Genomic DNA, 19,841 nt, shown 5'->3' with positions numbered 1-19,841 from the left:
TGATCTAGTCTTTCTCTCTGCACAGTACATTGCAGATGTGGGCCTAGTCAATGTTACTTGTTCTTTGTAGTCTTTGATATCTTAAAAGCATGCAGGGTCCAGATGCTTACTCAAATTGTAGAATTAGTCTGTTGAACTGATGCAAATTTGAATATGCTGTTTTAGCCAGACATGGTAACAGGCAAAAATGTGTATGGCTGAATTCAACAGAAATTCTCAAAAAGTGGAGGTAGATCTGTGCTTGGTAAGCTCTCAACTTTTTTAAAAAAAAGTAAATGGCTAACATGATTCCCCGCTGCCACTGTGCTTTTTAGGCTCACATGAAGATCAGAAAACAACTTAGAGCAGGATTTAGAAGACCAGTGTCTACTTATTACACTTGCATTACAGCAGAGGAAGTCATTTTGTGACATTTCTGTCAAGGGAAATGGGGATTTCTCTGCTGCAAAACCAATTTCTCGCTTTGCAATATGCACACCTACTAAATTACAAGTTAGACTGTGCCTCAGGACTGTGGAAGTTTAGGTTCATGCAAGTTTTTGTTTTCAGTGCAGACGGAACCATTAATTGTGCAAAGATACACTCTGGAATTCATAAACGAAAGCTGTAGTAAATTTTAATGTATTTTTGCATCCAAGTGAATAATCACAAATTACATAAATTAAAAAGTAAGTGGGGAAAATGCATTAGCTGAAGTCAAGTAAGGGGCTGAGAGATTTGTGGGCTCTTCTTCATTGGCCTGTGGGACCGAGGATAAATTAAATTACTGCTGTCCAGAAACTCATCGTGCTGAAAAAGCTGTGACCAGAATGAGACAACATTAGAGACTAGGCATGAGATGATGTATTCACCTCGAGGTACAGCGTGTTTCATGAAGTGGAGCTCACGAAACACAATTATTTTGAAGCAGCACTCCCCCCCCCAGAAATAATGCTGATAAACAGACAAAAGCATGATTGAACAAGTTTTCTTTTTCTTTCTTTTCTTCAGATATCAAACCACTCCATTCCACTATTCATGATGTATCACAGGTTTGAGTGCTGTATTGCTTTCATAAAGCGGATCCGTAATTGGCTGAACTCTGTTTAGCTATTTTCCTAACATTATCTAAATTGTGTTCCTAAATTACCTGTCTAGCCACTGAGCAAGCTGGCTAACAACCTGGCTTATGAGACATCTTTGTTTATTTCACAGACCTGGCTTACTACTTGAACTTCTTACTTCTTGAAAGATATGGTAAACATTTCCGTCTTCAATAATTTAACTCTTAGTGATGTGGAATGGGTCAACGGCAATATCTATGTTTGTAAATGTTTAATGTTCTCAGGGCCATGAAACATTTTGTCATTTTTCTGTTTCGTGAAATTCAAAATTACAACATTCTGTGTCATTGTTAGAGACCATGGCTCCTCAGATGACATGAAGCCATCCTTTTTACATTTCTTAGTGTTTGTAAATGAGGACAAGAAAGGGGGGGGATAATGTGTAGGGGTTGGGAGGCCCAGTGCCTCTGATTGGGTAGAAATGAGATTCATATCCAGAGTGGACCAATCTGTCAGATCTATACAGTCTTCTCATAAAAAACTCTGTACATTTAAGAGTGGCCATGTTCTGGTGACCTACCAAACTTTTGTTCTGGCTTCGTCACCCCAACAGTGTCTGAAAAACCCTTCAGCTTGTACAAACATAACATGTGAACATGTTATGCAGGCGGAGAAACTGAAATTTGAAAACTGAAAACAGTCAAAGTAACTGGTTGTGGCAGTTCTGGTATTAGCTGAACGTTGTGCTGTATTTGCAAGAGTCAATGAGACAGCAAATTGCTGTCTTTATTATGATATTAAGCCGTGTGGAAGCATTCATTCAGAAATGATGGTAAGACTCCTTCAGTGAAAGTGTTGTCATATCTCTGACATCTAGGATCTGAATAGAATTTTCATCTTTATGTATTGATGTGTTCCCATCGCTTTACATATTCTATTGACCTATTTTGGTCTATTTTGAATGTTTTTACTGAGATGAGGCGATCCAGGACAAAAGGATGAATCTGGATGGGATTGTGCAGTATGATTTTGGCATACCTTTGCAATATTCAAATCACCATTCCGCTGTCCTGTCACATGGCAGATTCCCTGCGATACCTCATATCTCACACATTTACGCAGACAGTCATGCTGTGTTGTGCACTGGATTATATACAGTGTAGGCTCACTGTCACCTTCTCTCTTGTTTTCTTGTATCTAACATGTACATTATAATCTACACTAATAAAATGCAGAAGGCAAAAGGTTATTTACCAAATACCAAATACATTGTTTTACAATTTAAAATCAATGAATATGGACAAATGGGAAATACACAGTTGAAGGTGCGTGTAGGAAGCGAATGGATTCTTCTTCTTTATGCTTAATTCCTCCAGTGTTTGCTGATTTTCACCTAATGAATTTTGCGTGCAGAAGAGCCGTTTCCCGGTTTCAGAGCTGTCTTTTAGGTCTGTGGCTTCATGCAGGTCTGTGGCTTCATTAACTCATTAGCTGGAAATTTGCGTGAATAATGCTTTCCGCTGGCTCTGGATTATGTCGCTACATGCTGGTGTAGCCCTGGCAGACACAAACGGTTTAGCGTAGCATTCTATAACAGTACAGTAATGTTTGGAGCTATGCACTAAAAAGATGAGCTCTGAACTGTATAATTTTGTGTCTACATTATTAGCTACAAATTTAATAATACTGCATATTAAGTTAAACCAAAATAGGGTAATTCCTAATGAAAACTGAGAAGTGGTATATTGAGTTATAATATCGATGAGTTACAGTATCTTGTGCTCTGAAAAATGCAGAGCTCTTAAATATGACAGTGACTCACATCGTTTGGTAGACTGCCTTCAGATGGAATATCCAAGTGAGCCAGATTTCTAATAGATTCATTTTGCTTTGTTGAGCAGCCTCATCTGCAAGTCTAATGGTGTGATCTAATCTAATCTAATGGACCTCAAAAAGCATTTGTTAAACAATAGTCAAGAGGACCCTAATAGACTATTCATCCTTGTTGTGTTTTAGGCGTTCTTGAAATTTTGGCAAGCGATTGGATGTGTGAAGTTATTGTACATGAGCCTAGTTAGAGTTGTCTTTTGCTTGTAAAATCCAAACCCCAGCCCAGAAATTTGTGGCTGTGGAGTTGAGCCTTATGAGCAATATCCAATTCCAAAACAGAGGCTGCACAGAGGGGTGAAACTATATAAACAAGAACAGGCCAAACAGCTGTAAAGCGGGCCTAAGACATACTGTATAGATTATATTGGTCTGGCAGCAACCCCCATGGAAGGTGGAGAGCACTTTTCTTTAAAACAGAACACAGCGAGGCCTTTCTCTTGTCTTTCATAAAAAAAAAAAAAAACAAGCACGCAAGCAAGCCACGTTTTATTAAACTCCCACCACCTATAGGTTGTGCCTTACAATGTAGTGAGATCTGGGCGTGGTCCCTTGTCCCTGCTCCCCCCTTCACCCCCCTCACCCCCCTCACCCCCTTCGCCCCCCCCCCCCTGTAAAAGTGTACCGCGGTACCTCTGCGCAGTCCCTTGCTGCACCCTAGGCCCACCTGATTAGATTTCCGTGCACATGCAAACAGATGCGGCGGGCACTGTCTGTCAGAACGATTAAATCCACCGAACATCAAAGCAGGATGTTACTTTATTGTGTTTGGTTAATAAACACATGTCTGCCAGGCTGTATACAACAGCACAGGGAGAGTTTTCTGATTGGCTGGCCTGGAAGGTGGGCTGGGGGTGCCGTTAATGAGGTTGTGCAGCGGTGTGGAGGGGAATCGGTGTGCCTGCGCACTTCATGTTCTCGTTAATGCAGACTATATTTAGAAGCACTGCGTGCGTGCGTGCGTGCGTGCGTGCGTATATCTGCATGTAAATTGTATAGCTCAGGATTGTTTTGATGTACAGGAACCTGTTGAGGCAGGACAAGCACTGTCTGGCAAGCATTCTGCCTTCTCCACCAGTGTAAGTTCTGTGTGTGCCTCCTGTTCAACCTGTGTAGCTTTGTTATTACTGTAACCGAACATTGTGTCTTGCATTGTTAATCATCATCTTATTTTGGGCAACTGCAGGACAAAGGCCTCTCCCAGTTCACCTTGACATCCCAAAATATACCAATCCCTGCTCTCCATATGGTTCCCTGTCTGCCTCGCTAAGTCAATCAAATGTATGTTATGATTCAGTAATTCACAAATTCACAAGTGTTCATTTCCAGTTTTTAAGTTTTCACTAGCTTCTAAAGCAGTTTTAGTGGCGCACTAGGAGAGCTTTTTTTGTAATGCTGTCATTGCTTAGCCCTTGACTATACACTAAAGATGTCTCATTCTTTTTATAAACAGACTTTGCTAATCCCAGAATGTGTGTTCTAGCATCTCGGAATTAAATGGTGACTACTGAATGATAGCTAGTAAGTGACTGGTCAGAAATCTATTCACGTCTAGTCAAAAATTCTCTCATGCGCATCAGACACTGGTTGAATTATTAAAAGCAGTGTGTGAACATAGCATGCTTTTTAGCTTTAAATGCTAGCTAGTAGCCCTAGCTATCTTGGATTTAAAATTTTCAGTAAAAAATTAGACATAAGCAGAATAAATCACCTACAATGTCTCTGGTGCTGAGCAGGATCAGTGGCTTGCCTCCCTCATCATCAAGACTGCACTCCACTCACACTGAGAGCTCTCTGAATTGAGCTACACCTTTAAGCGTGGCTATGTACATATTCACGCTAAGCTGTTTTTGTACCAGTAACATGTCAGGGTCTATTGTATCTTGTAGCCTAAGCTTCAACTCCTTTGCAAACAGTGTGGGATCACGCACTGCAGTATATGAGCTATGCATAATGGATAATTTGCACAGTTGCTTCTATGCTAACTTCTCCGGTCTGTGCGAGATGAAGTTAATTAAAGAAATCTGTAATGACAGCTCTTACATCTACCTCTCAGTCAGCACAACCAAAGGAAATCATGCAGTAGTGATTTTTACGAAGAGGAAGTGGATCATGTTCACTGGCTCTTCCCTCTCCATGGCCATGCTACACTGTGCAGTATTGCACTTTAGTGCTTCATTAGCGGACCGCTGCTCTCACACATGCTATCTCTCAGATGAAAAGCCATTACCAAGATGGGTTGTCATGGCGCCCATCAGCTGTTACAGTAGGGGAGCGGTACAGTACTTATTCGGAGGAGGAGGAGGGGGGGACTGTCAGTCAGTTTAAAGGACCAGAACAATCTCGTTAAAAGCGACCTCATTGGGAGGGGAGAGAGCCGTGACAAACGCAACGTGTTGATTTATACGCCGCACTCACGCACAGTGGAACAATAACTTCCACCGCCCACGCTGGGATAGGCTGTCTGTGATTCCGGCCGCATATCGTCTGTCAATCACGGTTATGTTACTATGAAGCACTGGGGCGGTATTTTCTGCATGCCTGCCCCAGCGCTCAGCATCCAAAGTGCTTCGGGTCCTCTCTCCACACACCAGACTGCGCCCGAGGTGGTCAATTTCATGCCTGTTGAGCTTCAAGAATGAAATCATTGATTGTTGTTTACTGCTATTTTAACGATAATTGTTCTGTGTGAGTAGAAGGGGGTGATTGTTTGGCTCTTTTTTTTCCTCCTTCCTTTACCACCAATGGGGGGATTAAATTTTCCATTAAATATCCAGCGTCCTTGGATCTCAAACTGCAATCAGGATCTTAGAGGTTGAGGGTTGGTCTCCTTTTTATTGACAGGCTAAACAGCCCAGTAAATCTCTTGCGCTCGCTCACTCACTCACTCGCTCTTTCTCTCTCTCTCTCTCTCTCCCCCTCTCCCTCCTTCCCCCTCTGCAGCTGGTGGGTGGCGAGTTTGACCTGGAGATGAACTTCATCATCCAGGACGCGGAGAGCATCGCCTGCATGGTGGAGCTCCTGGAGCACTGTGATGTGACCTGCCAGGCGGAGATCTGGAGCATGTTCACGGCCATTCTGCGCAAGAGCGTGCGGAACCTGCAGACCAGCACCGAGGTGGGCCTCATCCAGCAGGTGCTGCTCAAGATGAGCTCCGTGGATGACATGATCGCAGGTACGGGGGCCCCACGCTGCACACCTGTTGCAGGTGGTGCGAGTTGGAACTGATTTGACACATGAGTAAACACTAGTGCTTAGAAAGCTGTTAGCACAGGTGTGAGGCTTTGCGCTGGTTTGCAGGATTTATTGCATGCATGATGAGAGATACAAAGCAGTACAGGAGTGGTGTGTGTGGAATTAATCTTGCACACATGACTCCACTCATAAATAAATGAGTTTGGTTACTGGACTGTGATCCCATGATATTTGACCGAAACTCAGTAGCACTCTTAATGACCCCATTGTAGATTTGCCAACTACAAACTTTTTATAGGGGCATATGTAGAGTTGATGCTACTGGCATTCAAAGACTGCAGGATACTGTATTCCTGTCACAAGCACACATGTAGAGCACACCCAACAGGTAAAGTTGCAGACAGAGCACAAGAAGCTATTCTGCTGATGCCCCTGCTGGGCTGCACTTTAGAAATGATGCGAAAATGGAGGTGCGGATAGAGTGTGCGTGCATCATTTACAGATGAGATGATTGCTGCAGTATCACAGCCAGAATTATAGGAAAGGTAATGCGCATAGACACAAAGACATTGTCACAAACATGTAGGATCTGTCATGGCTGTGGCTCTAACTGGAAACAACTAACAGTATGTACATATTAGGATGTTTTTACATTACCCAGAACTCATCCGTTAGCTTTCAGAAGATAAAATATAACAGCGAATATTATTTCCCCCTCAATGAATTTTTTTATGTTTTGACAGGTCTGTCCTAAACAAGTGGTTGGGTGATATAAATCAATAAACCTTGTTAAAAGGCTCAGGCTGTGACCACCGTCTGCAGAGGTGGATTAAAATACTCTCATGTCCTTGTGAAGTTCCTCAGACTGAGAAATGGAGAGGAACGATTGAATAAAAAAGGAAAAAAAAATCTCATTAGTCACTGGCTGTTTCGTAATAAGATTGAAATATGGTGCTTAAAGTGAATATTAAAATTGCAGCTCCATTCAAGAATGAAGAATAATGGAATTTCATTTTTGTTATGGTCTATATGTGACTGCAATTTATATGTAGTCTCTGGTGCAGTCTGCTTTCCATACCTTTCCCTTTGATGCCATTCTCTCTGTAACATTAACAAAGTGGCCCCTGCTTCCTTGTAGTATTGCATTGTGTGTTTCGTGGTGAATGTGTTAGCACTGTCAATGGGCCATGAAATAAAGACATTATGTGACGCTGATGTGAAAAACTTCCTTAACAAGCATATTTTATCGATGACATAGTGTATGTACAGTAGCTCCAAAGTAGGTATACTCACCAAAATGTGTGTGTCTGCTAATGCCATTCACAGGCTATAGCAACTCTGTATTTGCCGTAATACTGTACATGTAAGAAAATGATGTTGGGTGTTATGCATATTGGGGGGCTGTCAGTGTGAAGCTGTGTGTTGTCCAGTAATGGACGAAACAGCTAATTGTCAGCTAACTGTCCACATCCACTGACCTTGACTTTTGGGTTTGATCCCAGCACTAATCACACATGGGAAAAAATGTTGCTGTATCAGAAAATTAACCAGAATGCCAGAAAGACAATAGTGTTTTTTAACCCTTTGAAGGCAACATAGAGAGCTTACAAACTGACGTGTTTCAGGTGTGATTGAATTTCAACTTAATATAACAGCCTGAAAACAAAAGGCAGTATCCAGTCGAAACTGGAGTAGCTTTTCTTGCTTTTATCATAGCTTGGGTGTATAATTTGTATAATTTTGTGTAATTGTATAATTTCTGGAGTGGTGTTTCCTAGTGAAGTCCCACAGCTGCAGCCGTCAGCTTAATAATGAATTGTGTGCCATATGTTTATTGTCTGGTATATACAGTACATACTCTTTTTGTCAGAAACAGAATGCATTGTCAGATTAGCAGATGACATTTCTGGCTCTTGTTATTTACTTGCTTTCTACAGCATTTATCTCCCGATATTACCCCCATATTTAAGAGCTTGATTGCATGATATAACCTGAAGATATGTAGTTTCCACATTGTTGAGATTCTTAGATATCCATCTCTTTTTATCTGTGGACTTGCTGCTTTCTGCAAAATGTTTTTTTTCTTGTGTTATTTTTAGAAGCAGCATTTCTTGGTTGCTTTCAAATTGGAATTTCACAAGCGTGTCATTCAGTTACAGCGAGCGAAAAATAATTCAGTCTCAACTCTCTAGATTCTCTGCAGGCGACTACAAGCAAGCTGCAGCAGACTAATGCCTTCTGGTGTATCTTCCAGAAAGCAGGGAAGGGGGTGGAAAGCATTTTAGGAAAGTAAAGAAGAATGCTTGCAGACTGTTCTGTTGTTCACAAAAAGGTGTTCAGTCAAAACATTTCATTACACTCTCTTATTTTGGAGCAACAGAACAGTGTATTTATCTTTGCGGGATGCAGGTCCCTAAATGTTCTTTGTGTTTCTGTATGTTGTTTGTGTTCAATGAGAAGCAGTCTTTTCCTGACGTGCACATGAAATCAGTAATAAGCCCTGTATAAGAATGTAATATCAAATACACGCCGTTACACACCGTTCTCCCATGGTGTTCCTGGGATCAAAGCGGCTCTGCCCAAGGTCGTGGTCCAGCCGTGCTTTGTAGGGCTGCAGCTGTTTGCCACCTCTCTGCAGAGCGCAGAGCTAATCAGCCGCTTGGGTTGAGCTGAGGTGAGTGTCACCTTGGGTCTCCCGCCACGGCGTCTGTCAGCGTGCATGCTGATGTTGACACCTTGCACCCCGGCCCTGTCTTTCAGATCTGCTGGTGGACATGCTGGGAGTGATGGCCAGCTACAGCATCACGGTCAAGGAGCTGAAGCTGCTCTTCAGCATGCTACGAGGGGAAAACGGCGTGTGGGTGAGAACGGGGATGGGGCCGGGGGGGGGGGGGGGGGATGAAGGGGGGGGGGGGGGGTCATCCAACGGCAGCGGTCAGTGCCTTAGCGTCTCTGTTAGGCCTGGCAGCCCCTGAACAGCGTCCTCAGGGAGGGATCTGTTTTGGGCTACCCGGATATCGACACTCCTCTGCAGGGCGGTGGAGGTAATTGACAGGCTATCGATCTGCGGAGTTTGTAGCAGGCAGTTTCACCTTTTTTTTTCTCCCCCCCTTCCTCCATCCCATCCCTAGCCCAGGCATGCGGTCAAGCTGCTGTCGGTGCTCAATCAGATGCCCCAAAGACACGGCCCTGACACCTTCTTCAACTTCCCAGGACGCAGCGCCGCCGTAAGTCTCGCCCTCACCATCGCCATCTAGTGACGGTGAACTGCTGTGCATCAACCACTCTGTAGTAACTACAGCAACTGTATAGCCACAGGAACCTTGCCAGACTTTATTTCATCGTAGTCTGTTATGTTCCGCTAATCTGTATTTAGGACTGAAGAGTAAAGATTTGATTTTGCAGAAGGTTTGTGATGGTGAAGGGCGCTAGCGAGGATGTTCTGTTTTTTATCACAGGGTGGGAAGTTACATTTTTCAGTGTGCAAGTGAGGCACTGATTTATGACTCATTTAACGGCTATGGTAATTTGACTCCTTTGCAACTGGGATTTGATATGGGTCTTTGTGATAAAATCTCTCCATGTGTTTTTTTTATCGTGTTGAATACTCTGTTGTAATGAATTGAGGTTTAATGTTTCTCGCTCAGAGAACTGGTATGCTTATTGAATTCCTCTCTCATCCATTACTCTAGATCCCCACTGATGTAATTTTTCCTCATTCTTTTTGCAAAGAATAAAACGGCATAATGTTTAGGTTGCCACTTAATTTTCTTCTGTATGAAAGAGAACCCTTGAGTCTAAGGTCGCCTCAAGTTTATTAATGTTGCTCGAACTGAAGCTGCCTCTTTCTAGGTTTCTCCATTTGTGGTGCTTGGTGCAATCTCTCTGCATATCTTGACTGGATGCTGTAGTCTCACTTCTCTTTTCTCTCTTCTTTGCACCGTAGGCCATTGCTTTACCTCCCATTGCTAAGTGGCCTTATCAGAATGGTTTTACTCTCAACACCTGGTTCCGAATGGATCCCCTGAACAATATCAACGTAGACAAGGACAAACCATATCTTTACTGGTGAGTGCGGAGGAAGAGCTGCTCGCATTGGTGGGGAATGGTTACTCAAGATCCCTTTGACATCTTCTGAGTTATCTCTTCTTCTAAAGACTTTTCTAAAATATAGAAAAGCTGTAGCTCTAGAAGAGAAGGTGTGAGTCCCTAAAATTGGATGATTTGAAATGAGAAATGCATGCTTACTTTTTTTTTTTAGCAGTTACAATCTCATTGTCAGAGAGGATATTTTTAAGATGCTGTTGTGACAGAAGATTATTGTGTTTCACCTCATAGCCTTTTATTTCAATCAGCAAGAAGAAATGAGTGCGTAATTCAAAGATTTTGGGGGTGGGGAATAAATAGCAGGGACCCTCTTGCATGACATCATTCATTGAGGTTGCATAAACAGGAGGCCGCAGAGAATAAACCCTGCCATGAAGTGGAGTCTTACCGTTTAGGACCACCTGGGGCTGTTCTCTGAAATATTACCTATACTTTACCTTTTGTCTGTCCTTTAACAGCATTTGCTCGAGTGCAGGAAATTAGATTTAAGTTTTGTGCTGGGAGAAAAAAAAAAAAATCAATAAGCACTTGAAAATGAGCCTCTGGAGAAATATTTAGTGGTCTTACTGTATGGAGGAACACACACAAGGAAAATAATCCTTACAAGGCAGACTTAAATACGTCCAACTGAGCACTTTTTCTGGATTTTTGTTTCCTCATGGAACTACCTTAGGTGCCTGTTTAGGATTGTTGAATTGTTCCTGTATTTTGTGTAACTTACAGTAGCAATGCATAATGGCATAGTTTTCTTCATACTTCAAGGTACTGTATCTTTACACCAGAGGACGGGATTGACGGGATGAACCCAGCAAACTGTGTTTCATATGTCAATCTTTGCTTCTGTATGTTGACCTACATAGATGTGAAATGATAACTCTGACACACTCCCTAACCATTTGCAAGCCTGAGTACGGTCGTGTTCTCTGCAGACCCCAAGCCGCCATAGGGTTTCACAATTCCTTTTTTGGACTGAAATTGTCATAAAATCGAGCCCTCACTGCGTGGCGGGGGCAGGATGTAGCCAGCCGCTCGGACGACTGATGTCGATTCCGCGGTTGCGGGGTTGCCATGGGGAGGGGAAGATGCCAATTTCACGGCAGGTCTGTATTTCTGTGTAAGACGCATGAAAAAAAAGGAGAGGGAGCAGGACAAAATCATTTGCATTCATATGTCTTGAGAGCGCTTTCCGCACGACATCACAGAGCCGTGGAGCCGCGCGGATTTTCCGTCTTTAATCCTGTTTGTGCACCGCGGCGAGCGGCCAGCAGCATGGCATTCGCGGGCGAGGTGAGGGGCGCGGGCCCGCTGGAGCAGCTGGCGGTCTGAGGGCTCCACGCTCATGCTAATTCGCAATCTAATCTTCCAGCGGCAGCCCCGGAGCTAGGCCTGCCTGGCTGATTTTGGGCTGCCACATGTGGGATCTGTGCCCCTTATCCACCCCCCTGAACCCCTCCCATCTCCCACCCCTCTCCTGGCTAGCCAGCAGCACTGCAGAGAGCCCCACTCAAGTGTGGGCAGTGTGAATCTGGTACAAGGAAAGAGCTCCCAGTGATTGGTCCTATGGATCTGTCTAAGGAGGGGTGACTAGAAAGGGGCTGACTCGCACCCCTGCCGAGGTGGGGGGGGGCAGGTTTACTGCAGGAGCGTGGGGGGCTGGGCAGACTCTCAGGGGTGTTGGGTGTGTTCAGTATCGACGCCAGCTGATGGGAAACCTTCAGCCCGTGGGTCAAAATGGAGAGCGGTGTGGAAGTGGAAATGATTTAGTGAGTTGTTTCCTGCCACGAATTACAAGGCTGTTACGTTTCTAAATAAGGGAAGGACGTGCCAGGCAGTTTTAAGTGCCGGACGTTTGTCACTTGTGCCCGAGCCACTGGACAAAGAGCACTGCCAAGACTTATTGCTCTGGGCCCTTCTCAAGAGGAAGGTTCTCTGGTTTATTTCTCCTTCCTGTGGTGATTTTTTTCTGCTTCAGTTTCTCCTCCTTTTGCCATGCTTTTGTCATGCAAGCCAACAGGTACACATGCCTGATTACCCATACTTTAGTTAACCTAGTTTCACTAAAATGTAAGTTTGGCAACGAACCTGCGGCTGAGATCAGTTTTTATATGGGGGAGGGGGATATCCACAACCACTGAAAAAGCATAAAACGATTACATTTTTTGATAAGCAGAAGTACCTGCCCAGGGGTCTGGGAGAATTAACCAAATAATTAAAATGTGAACAAATAAAATTGTGTTGCTTTTTTTGTCTGAGTCACTGGCCCCACCCTGGGAGAAGAGAGGATTCATCACTGAAAGCCTTCTGTGTGTGTGCATGTGGGTTGGTGTGTGTGTGTTTGTATGAGAATATATGGATGTGTGTATGTCTGCCCATAGATCCGTGTGACTTACTGTAGTGATAATTAAATGAATTTCAGTGATGCCAGTCATACTGTTTCATCTGTGGTGAGTCCTCTCATTAATATTTCATTTTCAGCTTTCGCACTAGCAAAGGAGTTGGGTACTCTGCACATTTTGTGGGCAACTGCTTGATAGTGACATCACTGAAGTCCAAGGGCAAAGGGTTCCAGCACTGTGTGAAGTACGACTTCCAGCCTCGGAAGGTGAGTGTGCACGGCCTTTTTATTTATACTGCAAAGATGGTGACTGTGCCACAGGCAAACTGAGGCCAACAGTTTTGTCTAAATGTGTTTTGAAGTACCAATTACGGAATAACAGCATCCATTTCCCATAGCTAATGTTCCGTTTGGTATCACAGAGAGCATTACAGATTAATACCCTCTTCACAGTGCAGAGGAGATTTGGGGGATGCCTTTAATAAGCAGGTTGTGATACGAGCGTGGTTTATTTAATAAGAAAAGTATATAGCTTTTGGTTTTCAAATAAACATCATTCAGCGGTTCCCCTTTATACAGTAAGGGAATAGTAAGCGGATTGTTCTATATGTCTGTTCGACTGCAGGATTGCATTCACTTCTCTTTATTATGTAATGACAGATTATATGCTTTCAGAAAATTACAGAAAGCCAGAATTGTAATCAAATTCTGCAGTTTATTAATAATCTTTTGCAGGTCACGTGAAGGAGACATTTGCATCTGTTGTGTGATTGACAAACATCTGTTTGTGGGGGGGCGGCACAGTCCTGGCCTTTGTCTTCAGTATGCAAAAACGTCAGAATCCAGAATGATTATGATAGCTGTAGTTTCATTTGACTCAAAGATTTAATGTGGGCTCCTCTTTAACCATCCTTATATCTGCACAACATCATCTAGTGTCTGGTGTGTGGGTTCCTGCTTCATGTTCATAACTGTGCAGCGGAGGTCATCGGGAATAGCCCGGGAGTCATGCTCTGACATGTTCTTTGATGGTCTCTTTGCATCAGGAAGTGTGTTGTAATCTGTGCCCTGCTTTATAACCCCCACCACGGTTCACAGCTACAAACCCAATTCTGTCCCACCGGTTTTGGAGAGGTCTGCTTGTGCCACGTCCCTCTCCCTTCCGCCTCCATGCAGAATCTAAAGTACCCTTGTGTCCTGTTACATTTGGGGAATAGACTCATACTGAGGAAATAACCCCCCTCATCAGGTTAGTAATTCCTGATAAGGCCAAAATGGTACCCCTGTCACAGCCCAGGTGGCTGCTCCCAAGCAGTTTAAATAAGCCACTGCTGCAGCAGGCCCCGGGGAGTCTTACCGGTGCAATTGCACATGTTTTTCAAATGGGAAATGGGAAAAAAAAACTAATTTGGCAAGGAATATGTGGGTAGCGTGTCTGTGCAGCTGGGTCTCGGTGGGAGAGAGCAACGGCTCGGGGCACATGTCTGTCAGTTGCAGCCCACACCAGGTCCGGCTTCCTGCTCCGCCACCAGGGCTCTGTGTTCGGGTGGAGTCGAGCGGAATGTGGATACCTGTACGAGTACATGTCTCGCAGTTAATTTCGGCAAATCTGCCAGCCTTCGTGTTTTCACAGTGAATGAGTCATTAGCAAGTTGAGTACGATGCGAGCTAGTGAGAGTCAACAAGTCTTCTGAACCACAGAGCTCAAACGACCCAAGAATGATCCAGTTGGGATTTTAATTAATTAATGTCTTCATTGGAGACCTGCACTAATCTAATTGGGCATTTTTAGTGTCTCACAGAAATGAACACACTGAGCTGCTGTTGATTTTGTTGTGGGTTTAGGCCTGTGTGGTTATGCATGCTCTCTCACTGTACTGTAATAATTTTATTTGGATGCACTGAGTGGTAATTGCTTCTCTGGTTGGAATGGTTATTCCATAAAGCAGGTTCATACTTTTTTACCGGTTAACTACTGGTAGTGGATAATGATTGACAGGTAGTGAGTAGTCAGTCAGTGCTTATCAAATCTAGTCAGCCACCATTATTTGATACAAACTAGTGGACCCTTTTATGTAATAGACCATTGTATGTTTGCCTCAGGTTGTCCCCAGTAGACTGAATATTTCCCTCAATGTGTAGCCGTGTAATGTGCAGGTAGAAGGCTCCCCCTTGATGGGAGCAGGACACCTTAGGCTGGGCTATTATGGGTAAGTACTGCACTGGGTAGAGGCCTCTTACTCATTTTCCATTGTAGAGCTACGACCAGGCTGGAGTGTTTTGAAAGGAGCAGATGTGAGTCTAGTTTTAGGGGGAAGCCTTAGCATTGACTGCAGATGCTGTCCAAATCATCCCTAAAAGTAACATTTGAAATACTGCCAGCAGGAGAGGGCTGCTCTAGGTCAACTTTTTTTTTTTTTGTCTTTGCAAAAATTCATTTGCGAGGTTCATTAAACCAAGCGAAAAAACGCTGATGTGAAGATACCCCAGAGCAATTATGCGCCCTCCACATTTAATTGTGATGATTAAAACCGATTTTAAACAGAGGAATTGCCTTCTTTATTTTTGGCAGATAAATTAGCCTTTTCCGTTTTTCGCACTCAAATGATGTGCTAAATTCTTTTTGATCTGCAGAACAACATGTTTGAGGTTTAGCGGCAAAAGCCTGGATACTTTTTTTTTTTTGCTGTGGCACAAGTTCCTGGTCTGTGAAGGCTTCAGCTGAGGTTTGTGCCAGTAGCCCCAATGCTTCATGGCTCAGGGCTGTAGCTCAGGACATGGCTTTCACCAATCTTTTTCACTCTGTCCTACATCAGAACATTCCAGAGAAGCTCCCAGAGGGCAGTTGCAGGGAAAGAAACAGAAGATCGTTTAATTCCTATCGCCTCTCTAAAATGAGCTTGGTGGAGAACCCGAAGCAGCTTTGCAGCTGCCTCAAGAAAAGCTCGAGATGCTTATAGCTGGTGTTTAAATCCACATTCAGAAGTCTTAATATCCATTTAATATCGAGCATTCCCCTTGGCCACGACGGCTTTCCTGGCTTTGCCTGATCTCTCTGCTCTTCCCAAGGAGTCCAAGGCAGCAGTGGGAAGATGGTTTTGCATGTAAATTGGATATCAACAGTGAAGGCCAGAGATCCACAAACCACAGATTTGCAAATGAGCCGGTTGCCTTCTGACAAAAGCTCACACCCCTGTGCACTGGCAAGGCTGAGCATGGCTGCACTTGGGAATTAAATTGAATTTTAACTGCAACTTTATTTGTCACATCTCAAACAATCAGATTTCACAGTGCTACTGAGTAGCAAAAATCCGAGTGCATAAAATATTTTTGACTTGTTTGAAAGAGGGTACGTTATCCTCCTCTAACCTCCCTTAATAAACAGGCAAAATATTCTGAATGCATGAAATAGCGCATGAAATAGCAAATGCTCTTCTCCTGGAGAACAACGCACCCTCCAGGTCTCTACAACAAAGCATTCCGTGTTCTTCATTAAGTTATGAAATTCAAATAAATTATTTTTCTGGTTGTTACGACAGACGCAAACATTCGTGCATCATTCTGTAAAACATTACTTTCTGTTAAACAGTTCCTGCGTGGATTCCCAATTTTACTTGACCCACCACAAAATGCAGCAGTTGATGGACTCTGCTACTTTGGGTAACCAGGATAAGTGCATTTCTACGCAAGCTTACTCTAATCCCTAAAAATGTCATACAATATCCCAAAAAGCAGTATTATTCTTCAGCAATCATGAAAACATTGAAAAAATCATTTTCCTTTTTGCACAGAATGGGACAAATAACTAGTGCAATGGGATTAACTGCAGTGATACCATGAAGCACCCATAACTGCTAGTTCCCAGCTCTCTTAGTTGCTATTGTCGCATGTAATGCTGCCAAACGATGGATAGCAGTCCTCCATTAATCCCAGCTTTGCCCTCCATACAGTATCAGTTTTGATTGAGCCCCTTAACACACACCCCTTCATAAGAATGATCTGCAGTGACCAAAGGCAAAAACTCAAGCACTCTCAATGAGAGTGTGACCATCATGGTCGTCCTTTTCACCTGCCATGACCAAAGAGAACACCCTCAAAACTCTCAGTGCTCCTGTATTTCCTCTGCAGTGACAGAATGTGATACCTCCAGCCCTATCAGTGAGAGCGTAAGTCCTCCTGTCCCTGTGCAGTCTGAACTGCAGTTAGGGTGGGAGGAAATGGTCTGCCAGTTTAGGACTAAAGACTCCCTATGGCAGCCTCTAATAATGCTGTGTGCTCGGGCTCCTCTGTTCCCCAGCTGCCCCTGCCACCATGCAGTGCACAGGGAATGCAGGCCGTCACTGCAGAAGGAGTCCACACGTCCCACATGCCTTGCCTGTAATAAGGGCCTTAGCTGACTGATCCCAGCCTCAAAGAGCCGCTGATGCGGGGGCAGGGAAGGGAGCACGAGGGATGTCAGAGCATGAAAGATTAGCGGCTCTGCTAATAACCGGAGCTGTGAGGACAGGTCTGTGGGTCCCTGTACCCTCATCAGTATCTCAGCCATCCGCACAGTGTGCCGGAGCGGAGGCAGTGCGGTCAGCTCCAGCCGTTTGCAAAAAGCGTAGGACATAGATCCAGTAGCGGTCTGGATTCCCTGCCGGAGCTGGTGTCTGGGTTACCTTGAATGGGAGATCTGTGAGAGGTCTCTCCTCTACAAAGCACAGTTAGGAGGAGGTGGCGAGGTGGGGATGTCGATTGGCTTAACTGAGACAGAGCAGGTGACCCCCTGTCTGCGTAATAAGTGAATCAGCCGCTCGCTGTTTGGTGTGTATAGTGCTCCCTCTGTGTTTTTATTGAGTCCGGCAGTGATCACCGAGCTCTGTTGTATGACTGTGTCTGCAGCAGCTCTGAGATTGTTCTTTCTTCAGCCCAGTTCTGATCTATTATTAATGTCCCAATGCAAATTTTAGTACATTAGGCCTCGAGCCTTACTGCTGTTTTAAAAGCAATTTTTGGACTCCGCTGAAAGCATGTGGTTAAAAAAAAAAAAGTTAAAAAAGAGCCAAAGTGGAAAATTGAGGACGCTGGGGAGAGATTCCGAATATTTTCCCACTAGAGTTTTACACTGCTTAATTTTACAGTTGATATTAAGTGCTAGCTACCTCATGGATATAAATTTAGGTTGGTGAGATATTAAAATGTTTGAATGTTTGTGGATTTAACTAATAATGGTCTCGTCTCTTCTCTTTTTTTCCAGTGGTACATGATCAGTATCGTTCACATTTACAACCGATGGAGGAACAGTGAGATCCGGTGCTATGTCAACGGTCAGCTGGTTTCCTACGGCGACATGGCGTGGCACGTCAACACCAATGATGTAAGCCCAGCCTCTCTGTGGCCCCGCCTCCTCGGTGTCGGGTTTCTCTGGGCTGTGATGCCGTTGCTGCAGGAATGACAGAGTGCTGTTTGATCATTCCGTGCAGTGTGGGACTGTGGAGAAGAAAGCTCCTGTAATTCTTCCAGAGAACACTGTAAATGACAAAAAATGTGTTTTTTTTCACCGTTTTGGCATTGATTTCTCAGGGGAGCCTCGTGGGGATTCAAAGTCACAATTTGAATAACCATTTGTCACTCTGATGATGAGGCAGGTGCACAGACAGAGAGTGAGAGAGAGAGGCTGAGCAAGAGAATGAGTGAGTGAGGGTGAGAGAGAGATTGACAAATGGAGAGAATGTGGCAATGATATGAAGGAGAAGAAGCTGTGTATTAGGAGGAATTTCAATAGCTGGGAGGGATGCCATGGTTATCTTGTACCAGCACATCGTATTAGGAAGAGACATTTCTGCTGCGGTCTGAATGAAATTGTCTCGCTCTCCCCCTGCACTCGGTAGGTAAGGGTCCCCTGGAGTACCCCGCTGACCCCACTGATCACTATTGCGTGGACCCAGGCTTTAAAATTTTACTACCTCTGCCATAATTCTAATGATGCTGAAAGCGAGATTCACCAGAAAGTTCCCTCTCCTGAACATTTCATCTTAAGTGTTTGGTTTAAACAGTCCCCTTTGTGGGATCCTTGCGACTGGTGGCCATGAATTTTAAGGCTCCCTAATTACCCTGTTTATTGAGATTGCTTTCATATGACTTTTTACTCTTAATTACCTTCTTTCCAGCATGTTTTGAAGTTGGGAGGACATTTTTTTTTGCCTCCTTGCCACACTCCTGTGTACATGGTAACAACGTGGCCTTTCCTGCTCTTTTTTTGTCCTTGTTGCAGAGTTATGATAAATGCTTTCTGGGGTCTTCGGAGACGGCGGACGCTAACAGAGTGTTCTGCGGACAGCTAGGAGCCATCTACGTGTTCAGTGAAGCGCTGAATCCGGCCCAGATATTTGCAATACATCAGCTGGGGCCCGGCTACAAGGTATGTACTGTGGCCGCCTAAATGAGATTACTCGGGAGGACCCCGCATCACCTATCAATCTGCGAAATCAATGGTTCCCCTCCGCCGTTCCTTTCCGTGTGTCTATATCCTGTGACCGATGCAGGCTTGCTTAGATAAACGGCCGAATATATTACGCCCTCCCGAAGAATAACGCAACAGCAGCTGCAGTAAAGCTGGAGACGGCGAGGGGACCCCACGCCAGCAGCGGCTTGGTCTGCAGTGGAAGGCTGGAGCTCTGGTTTCTGTGCAGCGGGCCCCGGTTGTGGCTTTCTGATCACGGCTCATTTGTGTGGACAGCACGACCGGGCCTCTTCTCATCTAGCTGGACGGAGGGCCACGTCCTGTTCGTGTTTGCTGTTTATTGCACCACGAAAGCAGCGTGGCGTTGCTTTAAATGGAGATGTGCTGATCATTCACTCCCCCCCTCCTTCACCCCCCCCCCACCCCCACCCCCACCCCACCACCACCAAGACGCAGCACAGCGTGTCCAGCCTTGAGCCTTTGAAGATTGATATTCAGACTTTGTTTTGTGAAGCCTGACCTCCCGATGCTCATGTTCAGCTAGTCCATCGGTAGCAATTAGTGTTTCTTCAGCGGTGATTACTTCCAGGGGGGTAACTGTTTGCAGTGATTGAAATTTTTGATAAGGTTGCTCATTATATTTGCCATGATTTTGGCAGCGTCTCCCGGGCAAACCATAAAAACAGCCGGAAGCGTGGAGATCGGGCCCGTCCAACTGCAGCGCAGTGGTGACCAGTTTAGAGTTTTGACCTTGTTTGGTTTACATTCTTCCTACCTCATCCACTGAAGTGCTGGACCTCAGGTAGGCTAGAACATCTTTGATGCTGTT

At 44.5% G+C, this 19,841-nt stretch overlaps 1 protein-coding gene across 1 annotated transcript in view; it reads left to right on the top strand.

Moving 5' to 3' along the window:
• The window catches only part of nbeab (neurobeachin b), a 269,175-nt gene that overhangs the window by 70,684 nt on the left and 178,650 nt on the right, over positions 1-19,841 (top strand). Inside the window, exons 2-8 of the mRNA XM_036537414.1 lie at positions 5,874-6,105; positions 8,886-8,986; positions 9,257-9,352; positions 10,072-10,193; positions 12,708-12,834; positions 17,807-17,926; positions 18,824-18,970. Coding sequence (XP_036393307.1) covers positions 5,874-6,105; positions 8,886-8,986; positions 9,257-9,352; positions 10,072-10,193; positions 12,708-12,834; positions 17,807-17,926; positions 18,824-18,970 — 945 coding nt within the window. The remainder of the gene's footprint in view (positions 1-5,873; positions 6,106-8,885; positions 8,987-9,256; positions 9,353-10,071; positions 10,194-12,707; positions 12,835-17,806; positions 17,927-18,823; positions 18,971-19,841) is intronic.

Source organism: Megalops cyprinoides, chromosome 9 (genome assembly GCF_013368585.1).
Source record: "Megalops cyprinoides isolate fMegCyp1 chromosome 9, fMegCyp1.pri, whole genome shotgun sequence".
NCBI classification, from domain to species: Eukaryota; Metazoa; Chordata; class Actinopteri; order Elopiformes; family Megalopidae; genus Megalops; species Megalops cyprinoides.
This window is presented reverse-complemented; position numbering and strand designations above follow the sequence as displayed.